The following is a 27,001-nucleotide window of genomic DNA, read 5'->3' on the forward strand; positions in this document are numbered from 1 at the left end:
TATTGTTAAATAGCGAGTCATAATTATAACTCTTTTGAGATTAACGTCTCGGAAACGATGCAAAAACAGTGGCGCATGAATGAGATAATAATAATAAATATCAAAATACCAATGTATACCACTGTCCTGACATTTTGATGACCATAGATACCTTTGACCGCAAAACCTGTTTCCATACTGGATTCAATCTGCAGTATCCCTGCGTCCCAATGTGCATACTATCCACCCTATCTGCCCTGAATAGTATTGAATAGAATTTAGGATGGATAGTATGCACGTTGGGACGCAGGCTCTGTGTCCATCCACAAGGAGCTGAATGGAAATATTCGTCGCATCTTTGCAATACCAGCGCCATCTTCTGATCGAATAAAGTATAACTACTGCATGTGAGAGTATATAGCCAAAAAACTCCTCTCAGGACCTAAATATCGACCTTCCTCTAAGTTAGGTCTATCTCTAAACAAACACACATGAACTAGCCAATCAAGGTCTTTTCATAAGAAAATTAAATAGGTTTTGTGTGGAACGTAACTCTACTGCACATGACTGGTCTTCACAAGGAGGAATGAGCATTCCTAAGGTAGAGTGTTTATTTGTATTTTAAATATTGATTATTCTTCTTATATTTTCGTTTAAAGTGTATATTGTGAATCAGTTTGGATAGATTTGGAGCCTGTAGACTATGACACACACATGCTGTTTACATCACAGTGAGGTCACACATTGATCATCTTGTTAATGTTTATCAAACCTGATTCCAAAGTCACATTCATCTCCTGGTATAAATGGATGCTAGGCTGCATTTGAAATAAACCTGGTTATCCTGTGCGTGATCTCTAATGAGAAAGAAAGATGTTGACTCTGATTTGGATTTTTCTGACCGCAAACATTTTGTGTGTCTCGGGGACAAGTTTAGTTCATGTTCCCTGTGACGACAAGACTGTGGAGAAGTTGTCCCGACTGGCCGTCACGTACGTAAACGAGGACAGACAAACAGGTTACAAATTTGCCCTTAACAGAATCACAAACGTCCAGGCGCATCAACAGGTTGGTAAACAGTGCTGTCATTTTTACCAGTGGAAAGGCGACCATACCATTCACAGATCTACTCATATTGATCAATTAATTGTTTTTACAGATTCGAAGCCAGACTATATATGTATTTTTCATCTTTGCAAGAACCTGTTTATTTCATAGGTCCACTTTCCTGTGCTGTAGGGTCCAGCTGGAAAGGTCTATTATCTTGATTTAGATGTCCTTGAGACCAAGTGCCATGTCCTCAGTCCCAAATCGTGGAAGAAATGTGCTATTAGACCTTTCATGGAAACAGTAAGGCTTCAGCTTCAGTTATTTGCTGCTACTGTACATCTTAATGTTTGGATTGAATATATGGCCTCTGGTTGACAGTGTAGTAGTGTTGTTTATCTCCGTTTAAAATTCCATCTGGTAAATTCACAAATGTTGACCATGGGCTTAAGATTAACCAGCAGAACATTTTCCATTAACATTTTTCGCTGCATGCAGCTTTATTATGTCCATTTAACGGATGCAAATCTGGACCTCAGACTAAAATCTCTAGCTTTGTTTAATCTATTATTGCACTTTAAAACCTGTGCTTTGCATTGTGAAAAAGAGGTAAGTGATGGTGGCGAAAAGTGGCTTTTTTAAAATGAGAAACATGAAAAACAGCTCACATGAAAAGTGATATATCATGACTAATCCAACTTCTAACTCATATTAATCCATGAAGTAACAGATGTTTCACAGAATCTGGTTTTAATATTTCTAGAAAAGAGTAAGAAAAAAGGGTGTTTTATGTTGGTTTATGGACAATTTATGTTTCCTGTGTTGTAGCAAATCTCTGGAAACTGTAACACCACAGTGCTCCACACACCTGAGGGCTTCTCTTACCTCTACAGCTATGACTGCACACTCGTACCAGGTCAACCAGTTACTTCCATTTCTTTCTGCACGCATTTGCAGGAGTTCCCTGCAAAATAGAAATCTCAAAATGTGAACCTTTTAGCTTATGCAAAACTAGAATGGAGCTGCAACTAACAATTACTATGATAATTTATATAAAAAATAAATGTGCATTTCATGCATCTCAAATCCAGTAAACAGCACACGCATGCATCAAAGCACATGACAGAGCAGGATATATTAAACTATGCTCTTGTTTGAAGTGTTTAACATAAAAGATTCTCAGTAAGTAATTTTATTTACTGCTTAATAGCAATTACAAGTTCTGTTTAACAGCAAGGACCACAATGGAAATAAGTCTTTGAATTGATTGACAAACAAGGTTTGAGGTCTTGCTTTTGTCAAATAAACGTATTAAACTACTGCAATGCTTCACTGCTGTTTTAACAAATGCAACTTCCAATTTTTCTTTTATCCTACTCACTTAAAGAACTAATCTCTCTACTTTCCTTCTCCAAGACCCTCCAGAGAAGTTACGCTTGACGTGTCCGGACTGTCCTCTGCTGCTGCCGGTCGACAGTAATGAAGCCATCACTGCAGCTCGGACATCCCTCCTTAAATACAATAGACAGAGCACGCTTCCTGTTAGCCTGACTGTGAACACCATCACCAGAGCCTCCCATCAGGTTGCAAAAGATGACAATTCATCAGTTTTTCCCAATTTATTAAGCGGTGTTGTCACTGAGGTTTGCCATGGTACACCATAATACTGGGTTATATTGTGAAATTTTACATGGGGAAACATCATGAATGAAAATTACTTGACAACAGTAATTCCTATATAAGTATCCTAGCCTTAAATAATGTAAAGCATAGTCACATGAAGGCATCTTAGATGGCATGCAGCAAGCTTTTTTTGTGATCTGTTATGCGAACAAGCATGCCTACTTTTCATATGGTTGCCAACAGAGGCGTTAGCCATCATTTCAGAAGTGAGGGGGACAGAAATGTAAAAAAAACACGTTAAATAGACACCCCGTATTTTTTATTCCATAGTAAGGGCAATTCATACAATACATTTAAACTGAGCTACTTTAATACCATATCCGAACTTTCTACCACGACTCTGCTGTTCTTCGGCTGGTTCTTCCTGTATATGTTGATTGACAGATGTCTCGTCCAGTCAGCGGTGAGTAATCCCAAACCAATGGCGCTGTCTCAAACTATACCTACCTCTTCTGGTTTGTCTGATTTGTCGTTGCGTTTTCTGACTTATTTTGTTTTCTGAATTGTTGTTTGTTATTTTGTTTTTTAGACTTGCATTTGCGTTTGTAATTTGTTATTCTGTTTTCAGAATTGTGATTTGTTTTGCACTTCACAGCCACCATATGGGCCCGATGTCAAGAGGGGATCTCCCAAACAGGAGTTGATTAGTCATTTTGGATTAGGGGGCAGATGTGGGTTTGCTTGCATAGTTTCGTATTTACTTTCATAACCCTAGAAGCCAGAGCCCTGCTTTTCATAACCCTACAAGGATGGATTAGGGAATCTTCTTTTTGTCTTATGTTTTGCTTTATTATAGTCCACATGACCATCTTGGCATTTCTCCTGGAGGGGGGGACGGTATAATCTAATGTGCATTGGCCCGTGCCCTTGCCTCAGTCTCCCTATTCCAAACCTTCCCAGCTGGGTGCTGGTTAGGGGGGAGCTGTTGTAATTTTCAAACACCTAACCTTGACCAGAGCCATCGGACTTGACATAACGGAAAATTGCATGTTATTGTGGTGGGCCTTTCTTTCTTGGTAATGTTTTTTCTCTGGGGAGAAGTGAGATGCTGGGCCGCATTTATTTAGTCAGAGACTTCCGGCTTGGGCTGGGTTCACCGGTTTGGAGCAGGTTTGACCAGGGACCTGGCAGTTCTGCTCCTAGGTAGATGGTATTTCCTGCTGAGTTTAAGATTGGCCTTTTGATGGTTGGAAAGATTGGAAGTGGGGATCTGGCAGGGTTGTTACAAAGGTTTTTGGGGGGAGGAGGGGTGGGGGGTTTCTTTTAGGAAGTTTGAAGTTCCTCCCGTGGTCCACTTGGAATTAGAGCCGGGGGACTTGTGAAGGGAGAGCGGATCGAGCCCGGACAGGCTCCTATAGGAGATGTGTGGCCCGGACAGGCCTATCGTCTCCTGATCCACTGGTTGATTAATTTATTGGGGGGATATGAACTCACCTACTTGTAAGGGTTTTCAGAGAATCCAGAGGACTGATTACGAGCTTGAATAGGTTTCTGAAAGCATTTCGTCATGCCAGCATGATTCAGCTTGTGGAGAATCAGAATCGTTGGCCGGTGGGTCTAGAATGTATGGCAAAGAACATCAAGATGGGAGTTCATCCGGCTCTCCCCTCCATGGACACAAATTGGCAGATTTACGGTAATGCCCAAATTTGGCTTCATACGGGGGTGGATATCCTGCATAATCATTGTCGGGAGGCTCTGCAGGGGGCCAGGGCAGAGTTGTCGGATTCATCGCTGCTGCGCTGGAAGGAGGCATGACAGGTAGTGGTGAAATGGACCCGGAAGGATATGAAAACTATCTGGGAATCAACAATAAGTTTAGCGTCTGAGGAGGTTGAAAACTGATGACAGAGGAAGCCCCAGGTATAGCAGAAGCAGCAGCAGGGAGGGGAATGCCAGAAAGCTCTCAGCAGATTCTGAGGGAGGGGGAGGGGGGTATATTGTATCTTTGCATTGAGGGGCCCCCATCATCAACGGCAGCAGTGAAGGTACAAATTATGCAGGGGAATGAAGGTCGAGAGGTTGTAACAACAGTCCAAGATCCTCCAAGACCTTCGTTCTGGTGTCCTATGACACCAAGCCTACCCGTGGCTTGGACAAAGGGGAGGCCCTGGAGCAAGAACAGGGCCAGAGGAGTCTGGGGGAGGAACACTTGGACAAGTTGCAAGAAGAGCTTAATCGGTCGGGGTCCTAGGAACCAGGTCAGGCTCAGCTTATAGTTCAGGGGGAGTCCAACATAGTGGGCCCGAGCGGAGAGCTTCCGTGTAAAAGCCCTCCCGCAGGTTCTTCAACAGGCTTACAGTTTCCAAAGCCAAAAGATAAGGGGGTGGTTACTGTAGATCCCCAAGTGGCAGCCCAGGGCCTACATAAGAGGCATGATCACCATGGTGTCAAATATAAAATTTGGAGTTTTGCCCCCACTAGACCGATACTGATTATGAGGAACTAAAATGTGGGTCGTTTTTCACCCATTGATGACATAAATGTGGAGGTAAATTATTACCCGGGGGCGAATTTGGCCCAAGCATATCATATTATTAAGCACAGGACCCCAATGTCAGCCAATACCCAATGTGACGAGTGGTGCGGGGCCAAGAGCAGTGGGAACAGAGCGAGGCCGGCGGAGTAAGTGATAATGCACGACACCTGCGCCACTCACCGGTCTCGAGTCCCACGGAGGAGCTCCAGAAGGATAAAAGGAGGAGTGACGACAGTGAAGGACGAGGGAGGGCCAGGCCTGGACTTTATTTTGTGTTTTGGTTTTGTTTGTGCGCAGCAGTCGTCCGTGAGGGGCTGTCGTGCTGTTTTGTGTTTATTTTATTATTAAAGTTTTGTTTAAATGTTCACCGGTTCCCGCCTCCTTCCCGATCTACGAACTTTGTTACATGGGTGCCGTCGGAGTGGGAGTCCGGACAGCTGATAAAAAACACAATAATTCACAAGTAATCCACACCACTCCATTTCTTCAATTAACATCTTGAGAAGCAAAAAGCGGTGTTAAAATAAAGTCCAGGCCTGGTCCTCTCTCGTCCTTCATTGTCGTCACTCCTCCTTTTATCCTTCCGGAGCTCCTTCGTGGGACTCGAGACCGGTGAGTGGTGCAGGTGTCGTGCATTATCACTTACTCCACCAGCCTCGCTCCATTCCCACGGCTCCGCCCTACTCGTCACACCCAACATGTTGTTTTGGCTTTTGGAATTAATAATGGGGACCAGGGTAATCCGATGATTATGAAGGCGGCGTTGGAACGTTGGTGGAAAATTAACTATCATAAGGGGTTGCTGAGGCGACAAGTGGAGAACCTGAAGATGTTAAACAGCTGCATTGAGGAAGCAGGCCACAGAATCCCAATTTGGAATTGTTCCAAATGGAGGCAGACAAGCTTCATTGGGTGCCACAAACAGTGGAGGCTATGTGTACTTTAGGCACTGGATGGGGCATTTAAACTTAAAATTAATGGGTCCATTGAAAAGGGCCCATTACAGAAGAAATTGGCTATTAATTTGAGATTTTTGAGTTATCTCTGGTACAGATCTCAGTTGTTGACAAAAGTTTATCATTTATCCCTTCCCATTTAGTTACAACTTTAGAAAATATGTCTTTGGCGGATTTAGGCCAGTTTTTTGTTAAAATGCAGAGGACAAATTTCTTTAGGCCGTGCTCGGATTTGATTCGGCAAGACCTTTTTGCTTACGGTCAAGCTGGATTCCTCCACCCCAGGACTTACCGGGGGAAATGTGGGATTTTTTCCCTGAGGAATGTAGATGATGTCCAGCAAGTGGCCGCAGGAATACAAGACCCAATTCCTAATTTAAAAGTGGCAGAAATACAAGCTTTGGAGAAATTGTCCCACAGGAGGAACATTATAATTAAACCAGATGACAAGGGAAGCGTGATAATCCTAATGGACGCAATATGTCCAGAAGGGACTTTGTCAATTGGAAGACAAAAGCTTTTATGCTAGGTTAATGACTAGGTTAGGTTAATGACTCCAGTGTTTCAGGAATAGATCCACTGAATTGAACAAGTGGTGAATTCCCTGGTCAGGGGAGGACACATCTGTCGGTGACAGGCAGAATATTTACTGGGGGAACCCAAGCCCAGACCAAAATGTTTTTTTATTTACTGCCCAAAGTCCATAAGCCCCTGGATAAGTGGCTGACCCCTTGGATGCCCCTAGGTTGCCCCACAGTTTCCAATTGTGGGAGTGGGAGTTACCAGTTGGCAGAATTTATATATTTTTTATTTAAATCCATTATCAACCAAGCACCCCAGTTATGTAAGAGACACTTATGCTTTTTTTTTTTTTTGGAAAAAGTTAAGGTTTCCCCCCCCCCCCCCACTGTATGTGGAAAGTTTACATACAAATATCAAAACCCCCTTGGGTCTGAGGGAGGTACGAGAATGTTTTACTAAGTTTCCAGATGCTTCCCGACCGGAGGAGGCGATCTTGGAGCTCCTTGAGTTGAGTTTGACTATTTAAAGATCAAGGGGACGGCCATAGGGGTTTGCACCGGCATGTGCTAACATCTATATGGTGAAATGGGAGGAGTCAGTTTTTCCTGAATATACCAAGTTACCCCCGTGTTATTTTTAGGTTTTTGGATGATGTGTGGGGAATTTAGCAACATGGCCACAACATGGATTTTCAAAGCATTTTGGAGAGCCTCAATTCGTATCATTCCTCTAATAAGGTTAAAGTGTTATTGGATGACCGGGGAGCGGATTTCCTGGATACAAAGGTGTATAAGGGGCTGGGATTTGTGACCTCCAGGAAATTGGACTTCAAAGTTTTTTTTAAGGACACCGACACCCATGCGCTATTACATTATCACAGTTATCATCCCCGCCACACTTTTCGGGGCATTGTTCGGGCACAGCTATTATGATTTAGCAGGATTTGTACACGGGATGAAGATCTCAGGAGGCTAAATGGGTCCTGTTCAAAGCTCTCCAGGGTAGGGGATACTCCAGAACATGGCTATGGACAATTTATAAGGAGCATTGTGGTTCAAGCAATGGTTTACTTACCCAGTCATACCCAGTTAGTCATTTATTTTTCTCAAATCTTGGCCCGCACCCTGGCAGGGGAAGGAGGCACAGTGTTGTCAACCTACAGGCGAAATATAAACCTCAGAGATTTGTTGGTACATAGCCATCTTCCGGTGACCGGAGAAAGGTCAGGGAGGCAAGAAGGCCGTGGGCCATAAAAACGAGGGGAAAACAGGAGGCTTTCCACTTACTGAGGATCCCGTTGGCCACTAAGAATTGTATTTATGTGATTCGGTGTGCCAGATGTGGTAAACAGTATGTGGGGCAAACATGGAATACCATCAAAACACGTTTATACCAACATAGGTATACTGTTCAATCTGGGTCAGGAGGAGGGACTGGGAGACCCTTAAATAGAGCATTTCAGGAAGCATGGAGCCAACAATTTGTGGATCCAAGGGTTGGAACACAATAGTCAAGTCAAGTCAAGTCACCTTTATTTATATAGCGCTTTTAACAATACAGATTGTGACAAAGCAACTGAACAGCATTAATTAGGAAAATAGTGTCAATAATGCAAAATGACAATAGTAAACACTAATTTTTCAGTTAAAGACAGTTCATCATTGAATTCAGTGATGTCAACATCCAGCTCAGTTTAAATAATATCTTTGCAATCATGTCAACGATATCGTTGGAAATAAAGTGTCCCCAACTAAGCAAGCCAGAGGCGACAGCGGCAAGGAACCAAAACTCCATCGGTGACAGAATGGAGAAAAAACCTTGGGAGAAACCAGGCTCAGTCGGGGGGCCAGTTCTCCTCTGACCAGACGAACCAAATAAAAAATTAAGACGTAATAAAACAGACGATGAATAATATTAACAGCAATTATTATATGACGCAATCAAACTTATAGCAAAATGTGGTAGTTATGTATGGAATAGGCGATGAACGACCAGACAGCAGTTGTATAAAGAGCATATATGGTTTAAGAAGCTAAACACAAGGGACCCAAATGGCCTGAATGATAGGATGGAGATGAGAAGATATTAACTTTGTTTTAGTTAAAAAGAAACAAGGGGTTATATTGCTTATATATATATATATATATATATATATATATATATATATATATATATAAATCATATAAAATATTTATACATACAATAAATGCCAGGGTGTTGCTGTGTCATTGCTATGGTGTTCTGGGTTGTTTATAGCATACTTGCTCCAAACAAAAGAGCCCACCTTGAAGTCTCTGATATTCTGGTTTCTAGATATGATATATGAATCCTTTAAAGTAAGCTAATGAGTATTTTTTCTCACTGTTTTATCAACAACCAGGTGCAAATTTCAAGTTAGAATGTTTAAAATCATAATAGCATATATTTCTCCTCAACACAAAGCATTTAGGGTATTACTCATGACTCATACAGAGTAGGTATATATATATATGCGCATGTGCGTATATATAGTATAACTGTCCCGACTACCTTAAACCGGGCCTGTTATAGAAGTAAAAGGGGGGATCAATTTTGCAAGAGGTCCTACTGGTTACGGTGAATAAAAAGTTTTGATAAATGCAAAAAATAAAAAAATAGGATAACCCTTTTCCAAACTGTATTAAACCATCCATGCCAAATATTCACAAACACCATATTAAACACTTTACAAATATACAAATTCCCCCAGTAAAAAGTCACAAAAAACCCCCCAAAAAACCAAAACATAATGCCCAGAATAAATGAGCAGGGTTTTGAATTTGGAATGTCCAGCAGTGCTGATGACGATTTGTGCCAATTTTGTAAATTAGTGCAGTTTAACAGTCTTATCTGTTGATGAGACGATGGATGCAATGCAAATCCTTGCAGAGGTAGGCTGGGTAGCTTTGGGTATAATCCTTGTACAGGTGCGATAACGAACTAAAAGGAACACCAAAGTTGTTCATACACTCCTCATAGTCGTTAGCAAAGCATGAATTGGAACAAATAAAAATCCTCTAGAAAAGATAACAACTAATCAGAGTCCATACAGTAACCAAACAAACATTATACACAAAACAGTAAACTCCACTAAAGTTAAATTTAATAAAAGCACCCACAAATTACATATAGACAGCAAAGTGTGAAACAGAACAGCAAACTTACAGTTGAGCAGCAAACTAAACGTTTCTCAGACCAGAATTGTTTGTATTACAAAGATTAAAACAGGGATTAAAGGGATTAAAACAGAATCTGCTTTTTACTCTACTGCTTACTGTTTTATACAGAAAAATAGTGAAGCTACTTGTGTCGCCTAGTGGTCGGGATGAGCATAGCACCAAAAATAGCGATTAGTCAACAGAAGAGACGGACGGCAGTGCATGAGTGTTTTGCTTAATACTGTGATTGGAGATCTGTTGTTTTAAATGATTACTTGCTGCTAGGAAGGAATATTTCATTGTCTACCTATTTCTACTTTGTATTTTCTTTGTAGTTTGTATTTTTGATTGCACTTACTGGTAATTATGATAATTGCCGTCGGCTAAGAAGGAGCCTGTGTTATTTGCATTGCTCTCTTCCTGCACTTAAGTGCGAACTGTAGTTTCGATTTGAGTAAATGCCCTGCTATAGGCTATTGTCTGTGCTAATTAGAAGGCGGCCACAGCTGTTTTCACTTTAGTCTCTTAGACGGTGTATTTCTTTGATGTCTGTGCACTGACTCGGAAGCGTCAACAGAAACGTTCAGCCCAACGAGTGTAAAGACCTGCGACTTTACCGAGCAATGAAACCGGCAGCGCACTTAAGTATTATTTTTTATCTTCCCTTTACACACTCTCCTTTTCTGTCCTCTCTTTTCCACCTCTATCATGTGTTTCCAAATCATTCCTGTTGTCTCTCAACAACGCTCTAACATCACACGCAGACGGCAACACAATCTTGCTAACCTGCATCCTATCTCTACATCTTCTACTGCACCTCTTTCTTTCTCTGTGGGTCTCTGGAATTGTCAGTCAGCTGTCAACAAAGCAGACTTCATTTCTGCTTTTTCTTTACAATCCACACTCAACATCTTGGGCTTGACTGAGACCTGGATTCGTTCAGAACACTCAGCAACCCCAGCTGCTCTCTCCGACAATTTCTCTTTCTCTCACACCCCATGTCAGGTTGATCAGGGTGGGGGCACTGGTCAAACAATTGGAAATACTCAACCCACTCTCCCTTATGCAATTATAACTCATTTGAATCTCATGCGATTACTGTAATAGCTCCTATAAAACTCCAGGTTGTGGTAATTTACCACCCTCCTGGACAAAATCTAGGCACCTTCCTAGAGGAGCTGGATGTCTTTGACCACTTTTAGTCTTTGGCGACTTCAACATTCATCTGGACAAGCCTTATGCTACAGACTTCCATTCACTCCTTGCTTCATTTGATCTCAAACGCCTTACCACTAAAAGCACGCATAAATCAGGCAACCAACTTGACTTAATTTACACATGCAATTGTACTGCAGACAACATTTTGGTAGACCCCCTAAATATCTCTGACCATTTCTTCATTACATTTAAACTACGTTTTGCTACCTGTGTGCCACCAACCCCTATACCAGTTACTTTTAGACAAAACCTATGCTCCCTTTCACCCTCCCATCTTTCCTCTGTAGTATCCTCCTCTCTTCCCTCACCTACCCATTTCTCATCTCTGGATGAGAATTCAGCAACTGACACTTTATGCTCTACTTTAACCTCTTGTCTAGACAATATTTGTCGTCTCTCCTCCAGGCCAGCACGGGCTACCCCTTCTAACCCCTGGTTATCCGATGTTCTTCGTGAGCATCGGACCAAACTCAGGGCAGCAGAGAGAAAATGGCGCAAATCAAAAGATCCATTTGACCTGAGTATGTATCAGTCTTTGCTTTCATCTTTCTCTGCTAAAGTCCATACTGCCAAATCTTCATATTTCCACAACAGGATCAACAGTGTTCCAGACACACGTAATCTCTTCAAAACATTTAATTCTCTCCTCTGTCCCCCTCCACCACTTCTATAACAGCTGATGATTTTGCCACATTCTTCACAGACAAAGCTAGAACAATCAGTAGTCAATTCTCAGCCCCACACTCAGAGGACCTCAAACCAACCACACCCACTACTAAAACTCCCATCTTCTCCTTCTGTCCCCTCACTGAGGCAGAAGTATCAAAACTTCTCCTTTCCAGCCATCCTACAACATGCCTTCTAGACCCAATCCCCTCACACCTTCTCCAAGCAGTTTCTCTTACACTCTTACCAGCACTCACACACATCATCAACACATCTCTCCTCACAGGCACTTACCCCACTGCATTCAAGCAGGCTCAGGTAACCCCACTGCTCAAAAAACCTACATTAAACACTTCACTTACAGATAGTTACAGACCTATCTCTCTCCTTCCATTCATAGCGAAAACCCTTGAACAAGTTGTTTTCAACCAGGTATCATTGTTTCTTTCACAGAACAACAAACTGGACTCTAACCAGTCAGGTTTCAGGAGTGGCCATTCAACTGAGACTGCGCTACTGTTAGTCACGGAAGCCTTGCGGATTACAAAAGCTGATTCCAAATCATCAGTTCTTATTCTGCTGGATCTATCTGCTGCTTTTGACACTGTCAATCATCAGATCCTCCTGCCCGCCCTCTCATCACTGGGCATCACAGGGATTCCTCTTCACTGGTTTGAATTCTATCTCACTGGTAGGTCTTTCAGGGTGGCCTGCAGAGGCATCCAAAGCACATCCACTGGTCACTGGGGTTCCTCAGGGATCAGTTCTTGGGCCCCTCCTCTTCTCCATATACACTACATCACTGGGTCCCATCATACAGGCACATGGCTTCTCTTACCATTGCTATGCTGATGACACACAGCTCTATCTCTCATTTCAACCAGATGATCCAGCGGTAGCTGCACAGATTTCAGGCTGCCTGGCGGACATCTCGGCATGGATGAAAGAACATTACTTGCAGCTCAACCTGGCAAAGAGTGAACTTCTTGTCTTCACTGCCACTCCAACTCTACTGCACGATTTCACCATCCAGCTAGGTTCTTCTACAATTACCCCATCAACTTTGGTCAGAAATCTTGGTGTAATCTTTGATGACCAGCTGACCTTCAAAGACCACATCGCAAAGACTGCACAATCTTGCAGATTGGCATTGCACAACATCAGAAAAATCAGGCCCTTTCTAACGGAGCATGTTGCACAACTTCTAGTCCAGGCCCTTGTCATTTCTAGGCTGGACTACTGCAATGCTCTTCTGGCTGGACTTCCATCAAGCACAATCAAACCTCTACAAATGATTCAGAATGCAGCGGCACGACTGGTCTTCAATGATCCCAAAAGACCCCATGTTACACCTCTCTTTATCTCCTTGCACTGGCTACTGGTTGCGGCTCGCATCAAGTTCAAGACATTGATGCTTGCATATACAGTAGAACAGCCACAGGCTCCGCACCCACCTACTTCCACTCACTATTACGAATATACATCCCCTCCAGAAGTCTGAGATCCGCTAGTGAGCGATGCCTTGTGGTACCATCACAGAGAGGCTCAAAATCACTTTACAGAACATTCTCGTTCACCATTCCTGGCTGGTGGAATGATCTTTCCACCCCTATCCGGAATGCTGAATCCCTGACAATTTTCAAGCGACAGCTGAAAACTCATCTCTTTCGATGCTACTTGACTTCATCCTAAATTAAAAAACTTTGTCTTTCTCTTAACTTATTCCTTCCACTTATTTGAACAAATGCCTGAAACTTGGTATTACGAGCACTTCCTGTGCCTGTTTGCCTCTTTAAGAAAAATCGCTTTATGTATTCCCCAATTGTAAGTAGCTTTGGATAAAAGCGTCTGCAAAATAACTAAATGTAAAATGACTAGATGTAATAAACCATGTGACAGGAGGTAACTGTTACAATAGATATTTTTTCCGGTATGGTTTTCATAAATTTGAAAAAGATTTCATAAAGGGACAGGAGCTGTGATTTATGGGGCCTATGAACAAGATTTTGTTTCATCTCCTGTTCTGATTGCTCCTTAGATGAGTAATAGACAGTGTGGGGTACGCGTTACACAATGGAGATTGAGATTCACTCAGATTAAGAATAACCGTTTTTTTCTCCAAGTAATTGGGGAACCAAATGGCTTTAGGTTGGAAGCTGGTATGAAAGGAATTGGTGGTGGGATATATAATTGTCTTGGTCACCACAGAGGAAGTAACTGGGTCAAAGTATGGGGTGCATAGATGATACTTTCTGGTTTTAGGTTGTCCTGATAAGGATGATGTCTGTTCAGTTTTAAAATGCATAAGCTTTTAAGAGGGGTGTGGCTGGTAGAAGCCTGATGTGCAGAAATGTGCATTCGCCAGTCTCATACTCTCAGCCTTTGTTTCTAGTTTGAGATACGATTTTTTTTTCAAGTGACCTATACCGTGTGGTGTTAACGAAAGTTTACTTGTACGGTGAGTATCCAGCCCCCCTGGATCCACTTGGACAGCACACAGGGACGGTGGCCTGGGGCTAACAGGCCTTAATTGGAGCCCAGTCTTTTACGGGTGATTAGCACCTCTCACGCAACAGCACATTTTGTATCCATCACCCTTGCACTCATCCTGAGTTTGCGTAGTGGTGAAAATCGTGAAGGCCAGTAGAAGTTTTCGGTTCAGATGTTAAATATTCTCTGGGGCGTTTTTGGTATTTTCGCTTAAATTTTTCATACTCAAATTCAATTGTTTGCCCTACACACATACAATGGAGGAAATTTAAAAAAATGGTTTCATTGTAAAGAAAACCCTTTGAACTACGAACTGAGTGTAATTTTTTTATAAATAACATTATATATTTTTCAAATATTACAATAAACAAAAAAAAAACATAGGTGCTTTTGGAGTTTTAAAAAAAAATATATTTTTTGAAATTCTGTAATTCAGGTTCTATTAGGCCCAACTCTCTGCAATTTACTTTGTTTGATGCCACTACATGCCACAAAGTACCAGAAAAAAGAATCTTTCAAATAACAGCTTCTAAACAGGAGTTAGAACATTATATCTGAAGCGAGTCAGAATGTCTATTTCTGCATCGAAATGTGTCATGGTGAGTTTCCTTTGCAAAAACAGGCTTTATAAAACACATTAACCCCACAATCCTATTGTACTCTGTGCCATAAGCACTTTAATTGATTATTGATTGAAATACTTACTGAAATGCATAATGTACTCTACTTTTCTGTCAATAAACAATGTATCCGACTGCTAGTATTGCTAACACGTTTCATAACAAAGAAGACTCGCAAACACATGGAGACTCGCTCCTAAAGCCTCCCCAGACGCGCACTCATTCCTCTCCACGGCGCCGCTGACCGTTCTTCATCATATATAACTTGTAATATGATAATCATAGACTAATATGATCCGAGTCGCGCTCGCTACAACTCTTCCGTGCGGAGAAAAGCCTCCAATTCTCGCGTCCATAAACTACAACAGCCAGCAAACCACTAGCTGGCCGACCGGATGGAGACCCCCCTCTCTCGCCCACTGTGGTGACGCAAAGGTGTCAGAGTTCACAAAGTCTGTAATGGCTTTCTGTCAATAAACAATGTATCCGACTGCTAGTATTGCTAACACGTTTCATAACAAAGAAGACTCGCAAACACATGGAGACTCGCTCCTAAAGCCTCCCCAGACGCGCACTCATTCCTCTCCACGGCGCCGCTGACCGTTCTTCATCATATATTACTTGTAATATGATAATCATAGACTAATATGATCCGAGTCGCGCTCGCTACAACTCTTCCGTGCGGAGAAAAGCCTCCAATTCTCGCGTCCACAAACTACAACAGCCAGACACCACTAGCTGACCGACCGGATGGAGACCCCCCTCTCTCGCCCACTGTGGTGACGCAGAGGTGTCAGAGTTCACAAAGTCTGTAATGGCTGATCTGAGTGACATGTAATCGGACCAATTGCAGCCCAGAACCGACCGCAGATATCTATAACATCAGAAGGGCTCCCTGCGCGCTGGAATGAGATGGAAAGCCATGATTTCCAGATGCGCTGGATTCCGTTACCTGGACAGAACGCGAATATCTCACCGATGGAAGCACGCAGAAACGTGAAAATTGTCTTGTTTGAAAGAAGAGATCCTAGTCTAAAAGATAATATAGAGTTTATATATATTTGTGGCTGTTTGCGGCTAACTGAAGCAGTGCTACAAGTTGGAATGTTACACATAAAAAAATCTGCCTTTTTCCCCCCGCAATTCAATTGAAGATGATTTCTATCTATGATTGCCACACAATGAAATAATCTATATCGTCAAATTCCTGAGAATGAGAGCATTCTTGTGATATATGACTTGACTTTTTTGTGAAAAATATATAAAATACACGTTCTTCGTAAAATTTTTTTGCAATGGTTAGGCGGAAAATCGTGTGTGGGACGAATACATTTCTAAGCTTAATTTACTGCTTTATGAATATAAAAACAAAAAGCAATGGTATTCTTTGTAAAGAAGATACTCCAAGCTTTCAAATGAACCCATATATGGGCTGATACCATATAAGGAAGGCTATGTAAATGAAGCATACACATTTTTAACGTGATTTTGGACCCGTATCCGGGTCCGCAGAGTTTAACTGTTAACACATCTGGCGGGTGTCCCCACGGGGGATGATGTCGGTCCGGTTTGTCTTGGCTTTTAGCGGGAAAGACTGGTAGAAGCTTGATGCTTTACATCTGCCAGTCTTGACTCCCGACCCCCAAGATAAGTTTAAAAAAACAGTTAAAAATAGTTTTTGCAAGCAAGAGAAGTTTTAAAACAAGGATGATCAGTTAAAAACGGTCTAGATCCCAACAATGGAATTGGCACACGAGAAGGTTTGATCACCCTGGCCGTGGCCGCCTCAGAGGAGGGTGTCTAGTGTTTAAAGAGCCGAAACACCTGATGATCCTGAGTTATACTACTGATTAGGTGTCTTAAATATTTCCCCGAGGCCAAAGGTTTTTTTGGGGGGACTAGGAATGGCCACCAATGCCTGAAAATCACACAAAGCTACTTAACCCTAATAGGCGTGGGGATCATAAAGGGAGCGTGCTTGACCCTCATACTGTAAGGTTAAGCCCTGAAACTAACTCGATTTGGGGAAGGAGTGGGATCGATCCCTAACTGACTCACGCCCTAAGAACAAGTTTATTCAGGAACTTCGCATTCTCAAGGCTGGTTGGGTCTAAATCTAGCCCTGAACCATCCCTCACCTTAAACTTAACCTTCGTAGAAAGATGGCTTGAAGCCTAGCCTTTCCAACCCTTTTGCCAAAGCCCAGATGGTATACTCTACTAGACAAGAGAAAGTCATAGAGGATATTGTATGGTCTAGCATAGTGTTGGGGTCCTGACACTTAACCCTGGCCAGAGGCGTCGGACCAGGTCATGCCATGTTACGCACAGAACCATTTCATGGGTCTCACTAGCATGGGTTTATGCATATTCAGCCTTAAACGCTCAAGCTTTAGATCATTCTCTGGTCTGCAAATGGGATCTAAGTGGGCTAGAAACGGTTTGAGCATCTGGAAACACTGGGTGAACATCCTTCCTGACTTCAAACAAAGTTTCTTGTAATGTGATGCTGGACCAGGATTACTGGGTTGTGACCTTTTTGTATATAATATATACATTTGTAATATATCATTTTGTATATAATATTTAAATAATATGTATTCTATTTCATATTTTTCCTATATTTTACTAATGACAATTTTATGATTGGTTTATATACAACAAACACATAGGGCAGAATAGTTTCTATGCTTTAATAAATGTTATGCCAATTTGCACTGCATTATTCATAAACTTTTATTTATTACCTGGAAATGACTTTTTTTTTTAATTCCTTTTTTAAGCTACAGCTTGTAATAGCGAGTTAAACTATACACAATTAACGCTGAGATAAATAGTGATGGTTCAAAACCCTGCTTTTGAAAGTTTGAAACATTTACACATTTTTTGGTTTCTAATCAGTGGTTTGGAGCTTGTTTTAAACTCGTCAAGTGATTTCAGCAAATGATGGTTTATTAACAAAGTTCGAGAGGAGCACGTTCAGATAATTAACCCGACCAATTCATCATCAGCAATTACACAATCTATCCTATCAGCTCGAGAGAGAACCTCTATAAATAGCCTAAGCTGTCTTACCTTCATTCTCTCTGCAGTCTTTCAGCGTCCCTCAACTACCCCGACTACTCACCATCGGCCCGTTCCTACCCCAGTACGGGGGGGGGGCACCCTGGGTCTAGGCCTGGGCTAAATGCTGAGCTCGGAGCCCTCTTTGGCGGACAGCACACCAAATACACATACCATTCATCCCGCTTTATTATCTGTAAGGCGAACTCGTGAAATGGTTTCAAATTCAGTTTCAAACTATTTTGATCCTTGGTTTCGCAACATTTCAAAATTAATTAAATAAAAAATGTAATTCACAGTTCAGAATCACACCTTTTGTTAAGGTTGCACATTAATACAATTTCAGTTAAATTAAGTGGGAAAAAAATCCATTGCCTGTTGTCAGTAACATAACGACGTGTAAAGGCCCGTTTACACCAAGAATGATAACAATAACTATAACTACAGAGTTCTAAAAATCATTTAAAATTTAAAAGAATAGTGAAGTTCACACAACAACTATGATGATAATAATACAGTGAATCCATGTGCTGGGATCACTCTCAGTGATGTACGATAAAACAACCATTACAAAAATTAACCATGGTTTTACTACAAATAAAAACAAAACAATTCCTATAGTTAAACCATGGTAACCACAAATTAACCATGGGTTTGCTACACTAACCATAGTAGTAACATTGTGGGATTACAAATGGTAATCAATATGCCAAAAAAACATGGTTATTACACTTTTACTATAATAAAACCTTTACTATAAAAAAAAATTTTCATAAGGGACTGAGAACTAATCAGAATTCATTAGAATTTAAAGGACTTGTGCATTTAAACAGCAGACAAAATTGCGGAGAAGCTCTGCACAGAAAACAGAGTAACATAATTACCTCAGGTATCCAGCGCTAGTTTCGACAATTTTGTCTTGCCTTTATTGAAGTTGCAGTGAAACAGACAATGTGTCGTTTTTATTCCACTACATTAACTATGCTCACTGTTAGATCAGATAGATTACACTAGCTAGACTCACCATTTAGATGCACTCAAAACGTTACATGCTGAGAACATCTGCTGTTTAAATCAGTGTAAATGCAACAAGAACAGGAAAAACTGAAACTGATATTGACTAATACATAAGTCTGAATAAAATTAGTCTTCAAAGCTGATTGTCCCAGCTCTTCTGCTGCCTTAAAGCACAGCTCACATAGAGGTCACTTTCTGCGCAGGAGACTTTTTCACTAATTTCCAGATCACACAGATTCCTATTGAAATTACTGGATTTCATCTGCAAAGTTTTGCCAAACAACAGTAAATGTGACCTTTTCTCTCCCAGCACCACCTTCTGTCTAATTAGCGTTAATACCCGCATAACCGGTTTGAATGCGGGTACCTAACCGCTGTGTGAAAATTATTCTTGCAAGTCTAACGACACTGTACCATGATCATGGCATTTACATTTTTATTTTATTCTACATTTCCATTCTTAATTTAAATTCACCCCAACATTGTGATAAATGTGAATGCGGACTGACATTATCACGCTTTTAAAAGGACAGAAAAGCATAATAAAAGTAACATTCTTCTGAAGCCATTTAAATTCTTTGTGTGGAAACAAATCCAAGTAATCATTTAATAAAAATGCAGTTTGTGATGACAGAATACTTTTTAGGATGACCCAACCCTTTAATACAATGACACTGACTTCTGCCCTGGCCAGATTTAATGAATCTTTTTATTTCATTTCTTAGAGCTCCCCTGTTCCTGCTAGTTTTGTGGAGTACACCATTCAGGAATGCTCAGTCGCTCCATTCCCTGAGGTTCTGTGTGAGCCAGGACATGAAGGTAAAGAGGTGAGTTGCTGCCAACGGCCATTACGTCCATGTAAATTGGATCCCATGTGAATGACATAACATCTACCACTATTAACATTTTCTATGTTATTTTTCTCACACCATAAAAATTTTATGTGATGAAGTGTTCCCTAATTTGCTAAATTGTCTGTTTTCATTTCAGCCTGTTGGGTTCTGTGTCGGGGAGGTTTTTGGCCACGGCCAGCAAGATGTGAAGGTGTCCTGTGAAATATTTCACCCACAGGTACCCTAAATATCCATATTTGCTTGTCAGGCTTTTTCTCCAGGTCACACTCTGGAAAGTGAGAACTTTCCAGCTCTAAAAGCCAGATGACTAAGGTAAATCAACACCTCAATGTAACAGAAGGAAACTGAGCCAAACCCAGTAGAGCTGATCTGAATCCCCCTGTGCACTTATCATCCTCTCGCTCTAGAAAAGTCTAAATGGAAAGACTAAAATTGACTGTTTTAATTCCTTCCTTTCTTCTTTTGTCCTAGTCGTCTCATGTTGATTTCTTCAAATCATGTCAGCATCAATTACACACCACATGCACATCCCTTTGCTCTTAATTAACAGTTTTGTTGCATCAATGCTAAAAAAATACTTCCTGTCTTGTGTCTAGTAAAACAGATATTTTTTTCTGTTTTCCAAGTTATTTTGACAGGAATATTATACTGTAGGAACTTTCCAGGAGGACTTGAAGGCAATATCATATCTTATTGCTCCATCTGATTATTCTTAGAGATAGGAAAAAAAGATTAGATACATCTCCAATTTAAAGCAGGAAGTGTGAAGTTTCGGCACCACTCGCAAGCAAATGGTGAAATAATGAAAAAATTATTCCACTGTTTTCTTTAAACAACGGCTTGTTTTATGCTGAGAAAACATTAGCGTTATTTATCATTAGAAAAATGTTCCCAAATATGTTGGGGAAAAAAGTCTATAATAAAATAATAACAATAATAATAATAATAATAATAATAATGTGAGCCAACATCCACTCTTTACAACCTTCTCATAAGAGTCAGTTGTTTCATAATCAGTCTACACTGCTTGTGATATATGTTTGCTTTTTGCATGAAGCCAGTCAGAAAAAATACTTTTTCCCATTATTTTGTGACACAGTACATTGCATTTTTTCATCTCACCGCATTATAATTTTTTACTGTAGGACCCATTTCTCAATACTCAGTACATTACTTTTTCAAACCTCTTCACACATTAAGCACAACAGCAGCTATGTGGCTAAACTGTGGATCCATTTTCCATTGCTTTGGCATAAAATTAATTCGGTGGCTACATCTTTCAAATTACATGAAATCTCACTTAGACACAAACATTGCCAAAGCTCTATATACCTACAGGCCAAATACAGTACTTTTCAGCCACAAAACTGTTAAATGTAAGCATAAACCCAACATAATACAAAGCTGATTAAGCAATTTGCTACATTTCTACAGTAATACCAAATCTAAAAAATGAAATGCTATCAAACTGTTAGATGTAGCCAAACACAGGTGTAGGCCTCAGTCTTTCAGTTTCATTATCATCTTTACAACAGGGGATACTTGCAGGAGGAATAAGTTTGTGCTGGATTGTACTGTCATTCTTGTTTTGTGAAGACATTTTACCAAAGAAAATAATCTCTAACTTTACCTGCACAGCAAAATCCTCAGTGTTAAAAAAGTAATGTTACACACACAGAAGAGGCGGAGCTTCTGGTGGCACATATATTGTTTTATTGCTGAAATACTCTGTAAAACACAAAAACAGTGCAAGAAATTAGTTATCATTGAATCTTGTTTCAGTGACTGGCAGTGTGACTTCTTCATATATAAATGAAGCTCCCTGCCCTGCGGCTCATTATCGCCCCTAGCGTCACCCGCCAGCGTATACAGGTCTAGGTGATGTTCAAATTGGCATAATAACACAGTACTTTATGCAAAGAAAAGAATAATAATTGAAAGTAAACACCCTCCTATTTAATAAATGATAACTAATAATGCTAATAATAAACAATATATACATATGATTACTTGAGCATATACCACTACATCAACACTCCGAATGAAGATTACACATTGAATGAATTCAGTTATTCAAGCCATTATATGTTAATTATGTCTTTATTAAAACATAACCAACACCTGATCGCATTTTTTCTTGGCACAGTGCTGTGACAAACAAATACATTTCTAAAGTTTTAAAGTCAAGGGTAAAGAGCCCAACTAAAACAAACACTGACCTTGATAATGGTAACTCAAACAAAAGTAAAACATCAACATCTAATGTCATTGGGCCTTATTCATGAAACATTCGTAAATATAGGAGTAAATTCTGAGTAATTTGCGCGTAAAACGGACCTTTCCGAAAACTCTCCTCTGGATTCACAAACGCTTTGTAAACATCAGATTTGATATTTAAACATCATTCATAAATAGGGCGTGCATGCACACTCATTCACAATTAGCATACACTCTTAAAAATAAAGGTGCTTCAAAAGGTTCTTCAAGCGATGCCATAGAAGAACCATTTTTGGTTCCACAAAGAACCATTCAGTCAAAGGTTCTTTAAAGAACCATCTCTTTCTTACCTTTTTATAATCTGAAGAACCTTCTTTAGCCACAAAGAACCTTTTGTGAAACAGAAAGGTTCTTCAGATGTTAAAGGTTCTTGATGGAACCATTTAGACAAAAAAGTTATTCTATGGCATCGTGAAGCACCTTTATTTTTAAGAGTGTAGGCCTGATCCCCGCCTATGAATTACAGCTACACAAATTGCGTGTCCAGGAAAGCAGTGTAATATTCTGGTCTACTTTCTCAGGTTTGGCTCCAGAATATTGCATAAATGCAAAAAAAGACTAAAAAGCCATATGCCTAACAATAAATATTCAATTAATGTGTCCTTTAAAGTGTTTTTAGCCAGCTGAAAAATGTCAGACACTCTTCTTAAAACACTTGAGAACGCTTTGGTTGCACAGCGTTTTTCCAGACGCTTTGGTTGCTATGATAAGAAATATCCTCGGCAGTAACGTATTACTAGCATCTCATTTTGAAGAATATTACTGAATATAAAAATGCAGTAACCAGCAATATTAACTTCTCTGTTGTTGTACAAGTAGGATGATTGGTCGGTGTAGTATTTGTCCCGCCCCTCCTCCATTGATTGGATGGCTGGGTAAAAAGTTACAGTGACAAGCGCTGCCTTTTACCCAAAGCTAGACAGTTTATGAACTCTCAGCTACAAAAACAAAAAACAAACTTGTAAAATATTATGATGGCAGTGCATCAAAATTCAGTGTCTTCAGTTTGCCAAAAAGAACATGGACCGTTTTATGCACCATTTACACGTGGTAGGGAGCATGTGTACATTTCTTTCGTACCGACTAACATTTTGAAAATACAATCACTTTCATGAATCCGAAAATTTACGTCAGAACAGCTTTACGAATGATTTACACAAAAATGAGTGTTTAATGAATGAGGCCCAATCTGTTTAGTAATGTGTGAAGTTGGTAAAGCTGTTTGTGGGGTTGTTTAATCATCCTCTGCTGAGATCTTGAGAGATTTAATGTCTTCTTTTATCTTGCGGTGATTTAATCTATAGCCCAATTCGGACGGTAATTGTTTCTCAGGGGGGCGTAAATGATTTTCACCATTTACAGTGGGTAGTCTGTGATTTACTTGTCCAAATGGAAAGTATTTAAAAGAACAATACTTCATAACTGCTCCACCACAGCGACTGGGAGCAGAAAGAGAAGAAAAGCACGTAAACATTCGAAATGGGTCTTTTATTATGGCAGCAGCAGGTATGCAATACAATTTAAAAATGTGTATTATAAACAGATATATATATCGCATATAATTATATACAACTATAGCGCATCTATTTTCCTATTTTTAAAAAGGAGATTTAAATAATCAGCGCATTTCCGGGTTCATAGGATCACAGAACTCACTCCTCCACTGTGAATAAATCGCCATCCGAATCCACAAGTTTTATCACTGTGGTGATATGTACATTTATTTTTACAGACGTCCATTTGAGAGTCAATTACCGTCCCAAGCTTTAGTCTGTGTTTGTTGGATGACAAGCTTAGCTAGTTATACATGTATAAAGTGTGGTAGTTTTAGTGCGTTTTGGATGTGAAATTTACTGCTGAAAGTTGGTAAAGGCAAACTGTGTGTAGAGTTTTTTTTTTTTTTTTAAGTGACCAAAGTACAAAGAAATGTTCCTTAAGCCCTAAACACACTGCACGATTTTCAGCTGTCCCGAAAAGATTGGCATTGTAAAACGATCGTGGCGATTTCTGTGATCATGGCTCCTAATCGATGGTCCTGTGTCGTACAGTGAAAGAGGTTCAAAGACGGCCGTTGTCACGGTCTTGCAACCAAAGATAGCCTACGATACAGCATGACCATCGCATAGTGTGTTTGCTGGTATGATCCACGTTTACAGACCAACCAATAAAAATGCAACATGAAATCATCGCGACATGGCGCTAAAACATAAAACTTCTTACCTCGAGCACTTATCCCCTCCTTTTTCCACTTTTTTTCAGCACACATAAAAAATACAGCTGCCAGTGTGATTTATCATGCTCTTTTTGTTTAGCACTAGCGCATACTGATGACGTTTTATTCTTCTACAGTAATGTGCGTCCTAGCGTATGAGTCAATAGTCACACACGTCGTAGCCAAGTTTATTCGATCCATGTCGCACAGTGTGACATGCAGTGATCTTATAGGATTGCTAAAATCATGCAGTGTGTTTTGGGCTTTAGCGAGTGTCTTGACTAATAAGAGTTATTTGTTTCGTAATCAGACTACACTGCTTGCGCTGTATGCACTGTATGTTTTTGCGAGGATGGGGACATTCTAAAACACTTAATGTGAAAAATGCTTAACGTGGATTAATGCATTAAAACTGTATTTTAAAGGATCCAAACTCAGTAAACAGACAAGCAGATGAGCCCTGAATGTGAAGGCAATGCGTTTAATTGCGTGTTAAGCTTTTTGCTCCCACGTCACAAGGGAAACACTTAACGTGGCTTAATGCGTTAAGACAGTGTTTTTAAATGACCAACCTCAGTAAACACACTATTAATAAGGCATACAATGCAAAGACAAACAGATGAGTCCAGAATAAGAACGCAATGCTTTTAATTACCTGTTAAGCGTTTTTGGAAAACCATAAAATGAAACCGTAAAATGCTTAATGCGTAATTAAATGCATTGCATTCTTATTCTGGACTCGTCTGCTTGTCTGTACATAGTATGCTTTATTAATAATGTGTTTATTGAGTTTGGTTGTTTAAAAACACTGTTTAAATGCATTAAGCCACGTTAAGTTTTTCTTATGGGAGGAAAATGCTTAATGCTTAATTAAATGCGTAGCATTCTTATTCTGGACTCATCTGCTTGTCTGTATATAGTATGCTTTATTAATAATGTGTTTGTTTGAGTTTGGTCATTTAAAAGCACTGTTTTAATGCATTAAGCCACGTTAAGCATTTTTCACGTTAGCCACGTTAATCGTTTTAAAATCTCCATGAGGAGGTCACTCAGCACTTTGTCACTGATTCACAGGTGCATGCTGTCACTCCAACACAGCAAGAGGACAAGTTTTCCAAAACTACAACCCACAGCGCTCATATTCCTCATGGCCATAAGCCATCATTCCCAGATGTTGGAGCAGTAACACCTCAGCTAGCTGACCCCGTGTATCAGGCCATCCCTACAGGACCCGGATCACTCCCAGCATTAGACTCCACCATTCCCACCTCTTCCAGCGAATCCACTGAATCTGCCGAGTCCGACTCATCCGAGGAAGCAGGCGGCTCTGTTCGTGCCATCAAACCTCCGCTGAACTTCCGTTATGTGGCACGCCGTCAGAGGAGGCAGATACCCACAAGCACCGCACCTCCTCATTCACCTGTGTTCCTGAGCATCTTTCCCAGCGTCCCGTCTCCGTTCCGCTCCTGTCCGGGGGTCTCTCGCTACACCACCGTCTAGAGAGCCTTTAGTCACAACATTTACAATTCAGGTCAATGGAATAATTTGAAAAAGGTCTCAGATGTGTAATTTATAAAGTGTTCAGATCAAATGTGATACTTAACAGTTCTCTTATAAAGCCTTGTCAAAACCAGCAAATAAATATTTAATTCTACGTTCTTTGAAACTTATTGCAAATCTCTTTAAACCTCTGATAATGTTATATATTGATATTATGATAATGCTAATAGCAATTATGCACAAAATACAAACATGGGTCATTGACAGGAAATGGTGATGTTTATGTACCAAATGAAGCTGAACTCAGTTATATTTGAGAACCTTTCAAATAAACCATTAATTTTATTAGTTTGTCTTTTTATCAGAATATCAATTTTCACATGCACCACTGTTACATTTTAATGTTATACTGAAAAAATAATAATTATACCTAAATGTATATACCATTTGCCTTATCAAATGCTTTTTTTTTAAACTTTCAAACAACTTTTAAACTTTTAACAATTTTTTAAAATATTAATAATATAATTAATATTAGTATTATTAAATATTATTTGTATATATTATTTATTAATATTGTTTTTTACCCCTCTATCTGTCTGGTCTTATCTTGTATTGTCTATTAGGGTTTTACATAACAACAACAACAAAAATATGATGTGTCAATTAGGTACTTTTATTTTTTATATCACTGCAGCAAATTGTAGCAAAAATCAAGTGTGTAGCGTCAGTTATGGCAGACACGTCAGTCAAGCTCGCGTCAGCTGATAATCAGGTGATCCACGCCATTCAGTAGGGCTACACTTTCGATTAGACACGTCTTTTAAATACACCTACAGCCATTCAGAGCTGCTTGATCGCCATGCTGCGCTCGTCATAAGCTAAGCCTGCTGCTCATTAATGGATTCAGGCTTCATCTAAAACTTTGCGATGTCAGTACGATTATTACTTCTATTGCCCTTATTTTTTTCGCTCACACTCCCAATGTCAGCTTCGGTTTCATCCGATGATCAGCCCCCGGTTTCTCCGGATGAGGCTTCTGAGCCAGAACAAAGCCCCCGGATTGTGAGACGAAGCTCATGTCTTGCCAGCAAAGGACCCTTGCCAACAATCTCCGATTGGCCAACTAATAGAATCATCACAACCTTGTACAGCCTTAACATTCAAGCTCCCGTCGGAGTCACTCACGAAGAACTTTTCCAGTACTTTCTTGCCAAGGTAGAGGACCCAAATCAGCTGCCTT

At 40.3% G+C, this 27,001-nt stretch overlaps 1 protein-coding gene across 1 annotated transcript; it reads left to right on the top strand.

Annotated features, from left to right (window-relative positions):
• The first annotated feature begins 777 nt into the window (after positions 1-777).
• Positions 778-26,103, top strand: LOC107588426 (fetuin-B). Its single transcript, XM_016276506.1, has 7 exons — positions 778-1,047; positions 1,219-1,329; positions 1,855-1,942; positions 2,443-2,609; positions 19,641-19,742; positions 19,906-19,986; positions 25,333-26,103. The coding sequence occupies exons 1-7, from the start codon at positions 853-855 to the stop codon at positions 25,756-25,758; spliced, it is 1,170 nt and encodes a 389-aa protein (XP_016131992.1). The 5' UTR covers positions 778-852; the 3' UTR covers positions 25,759-26,103.
• The last annotated feature ends 898 nt before the right edge of the window (positions 26,104-27,001 follow it).

This window comes from Sinocyclocheilus grahami, unplaced genomic scaffold (genome assembly GCF_001515645.1).
Source record: "Sinocyclocheilus grahami isolate Dianchi unplaced genomic scaffold, SAMN03320097.WGS_v1.1 scaffold103.1, whole genome shotgun sequence".
Taxonomy (NCBI): Eukaryota; Metazoa; Chordata; class Actinopteri; order Cypriniformes; family Cyprinidae; genus Sinocyclocheilus; species Sinocyclocheilus grahami.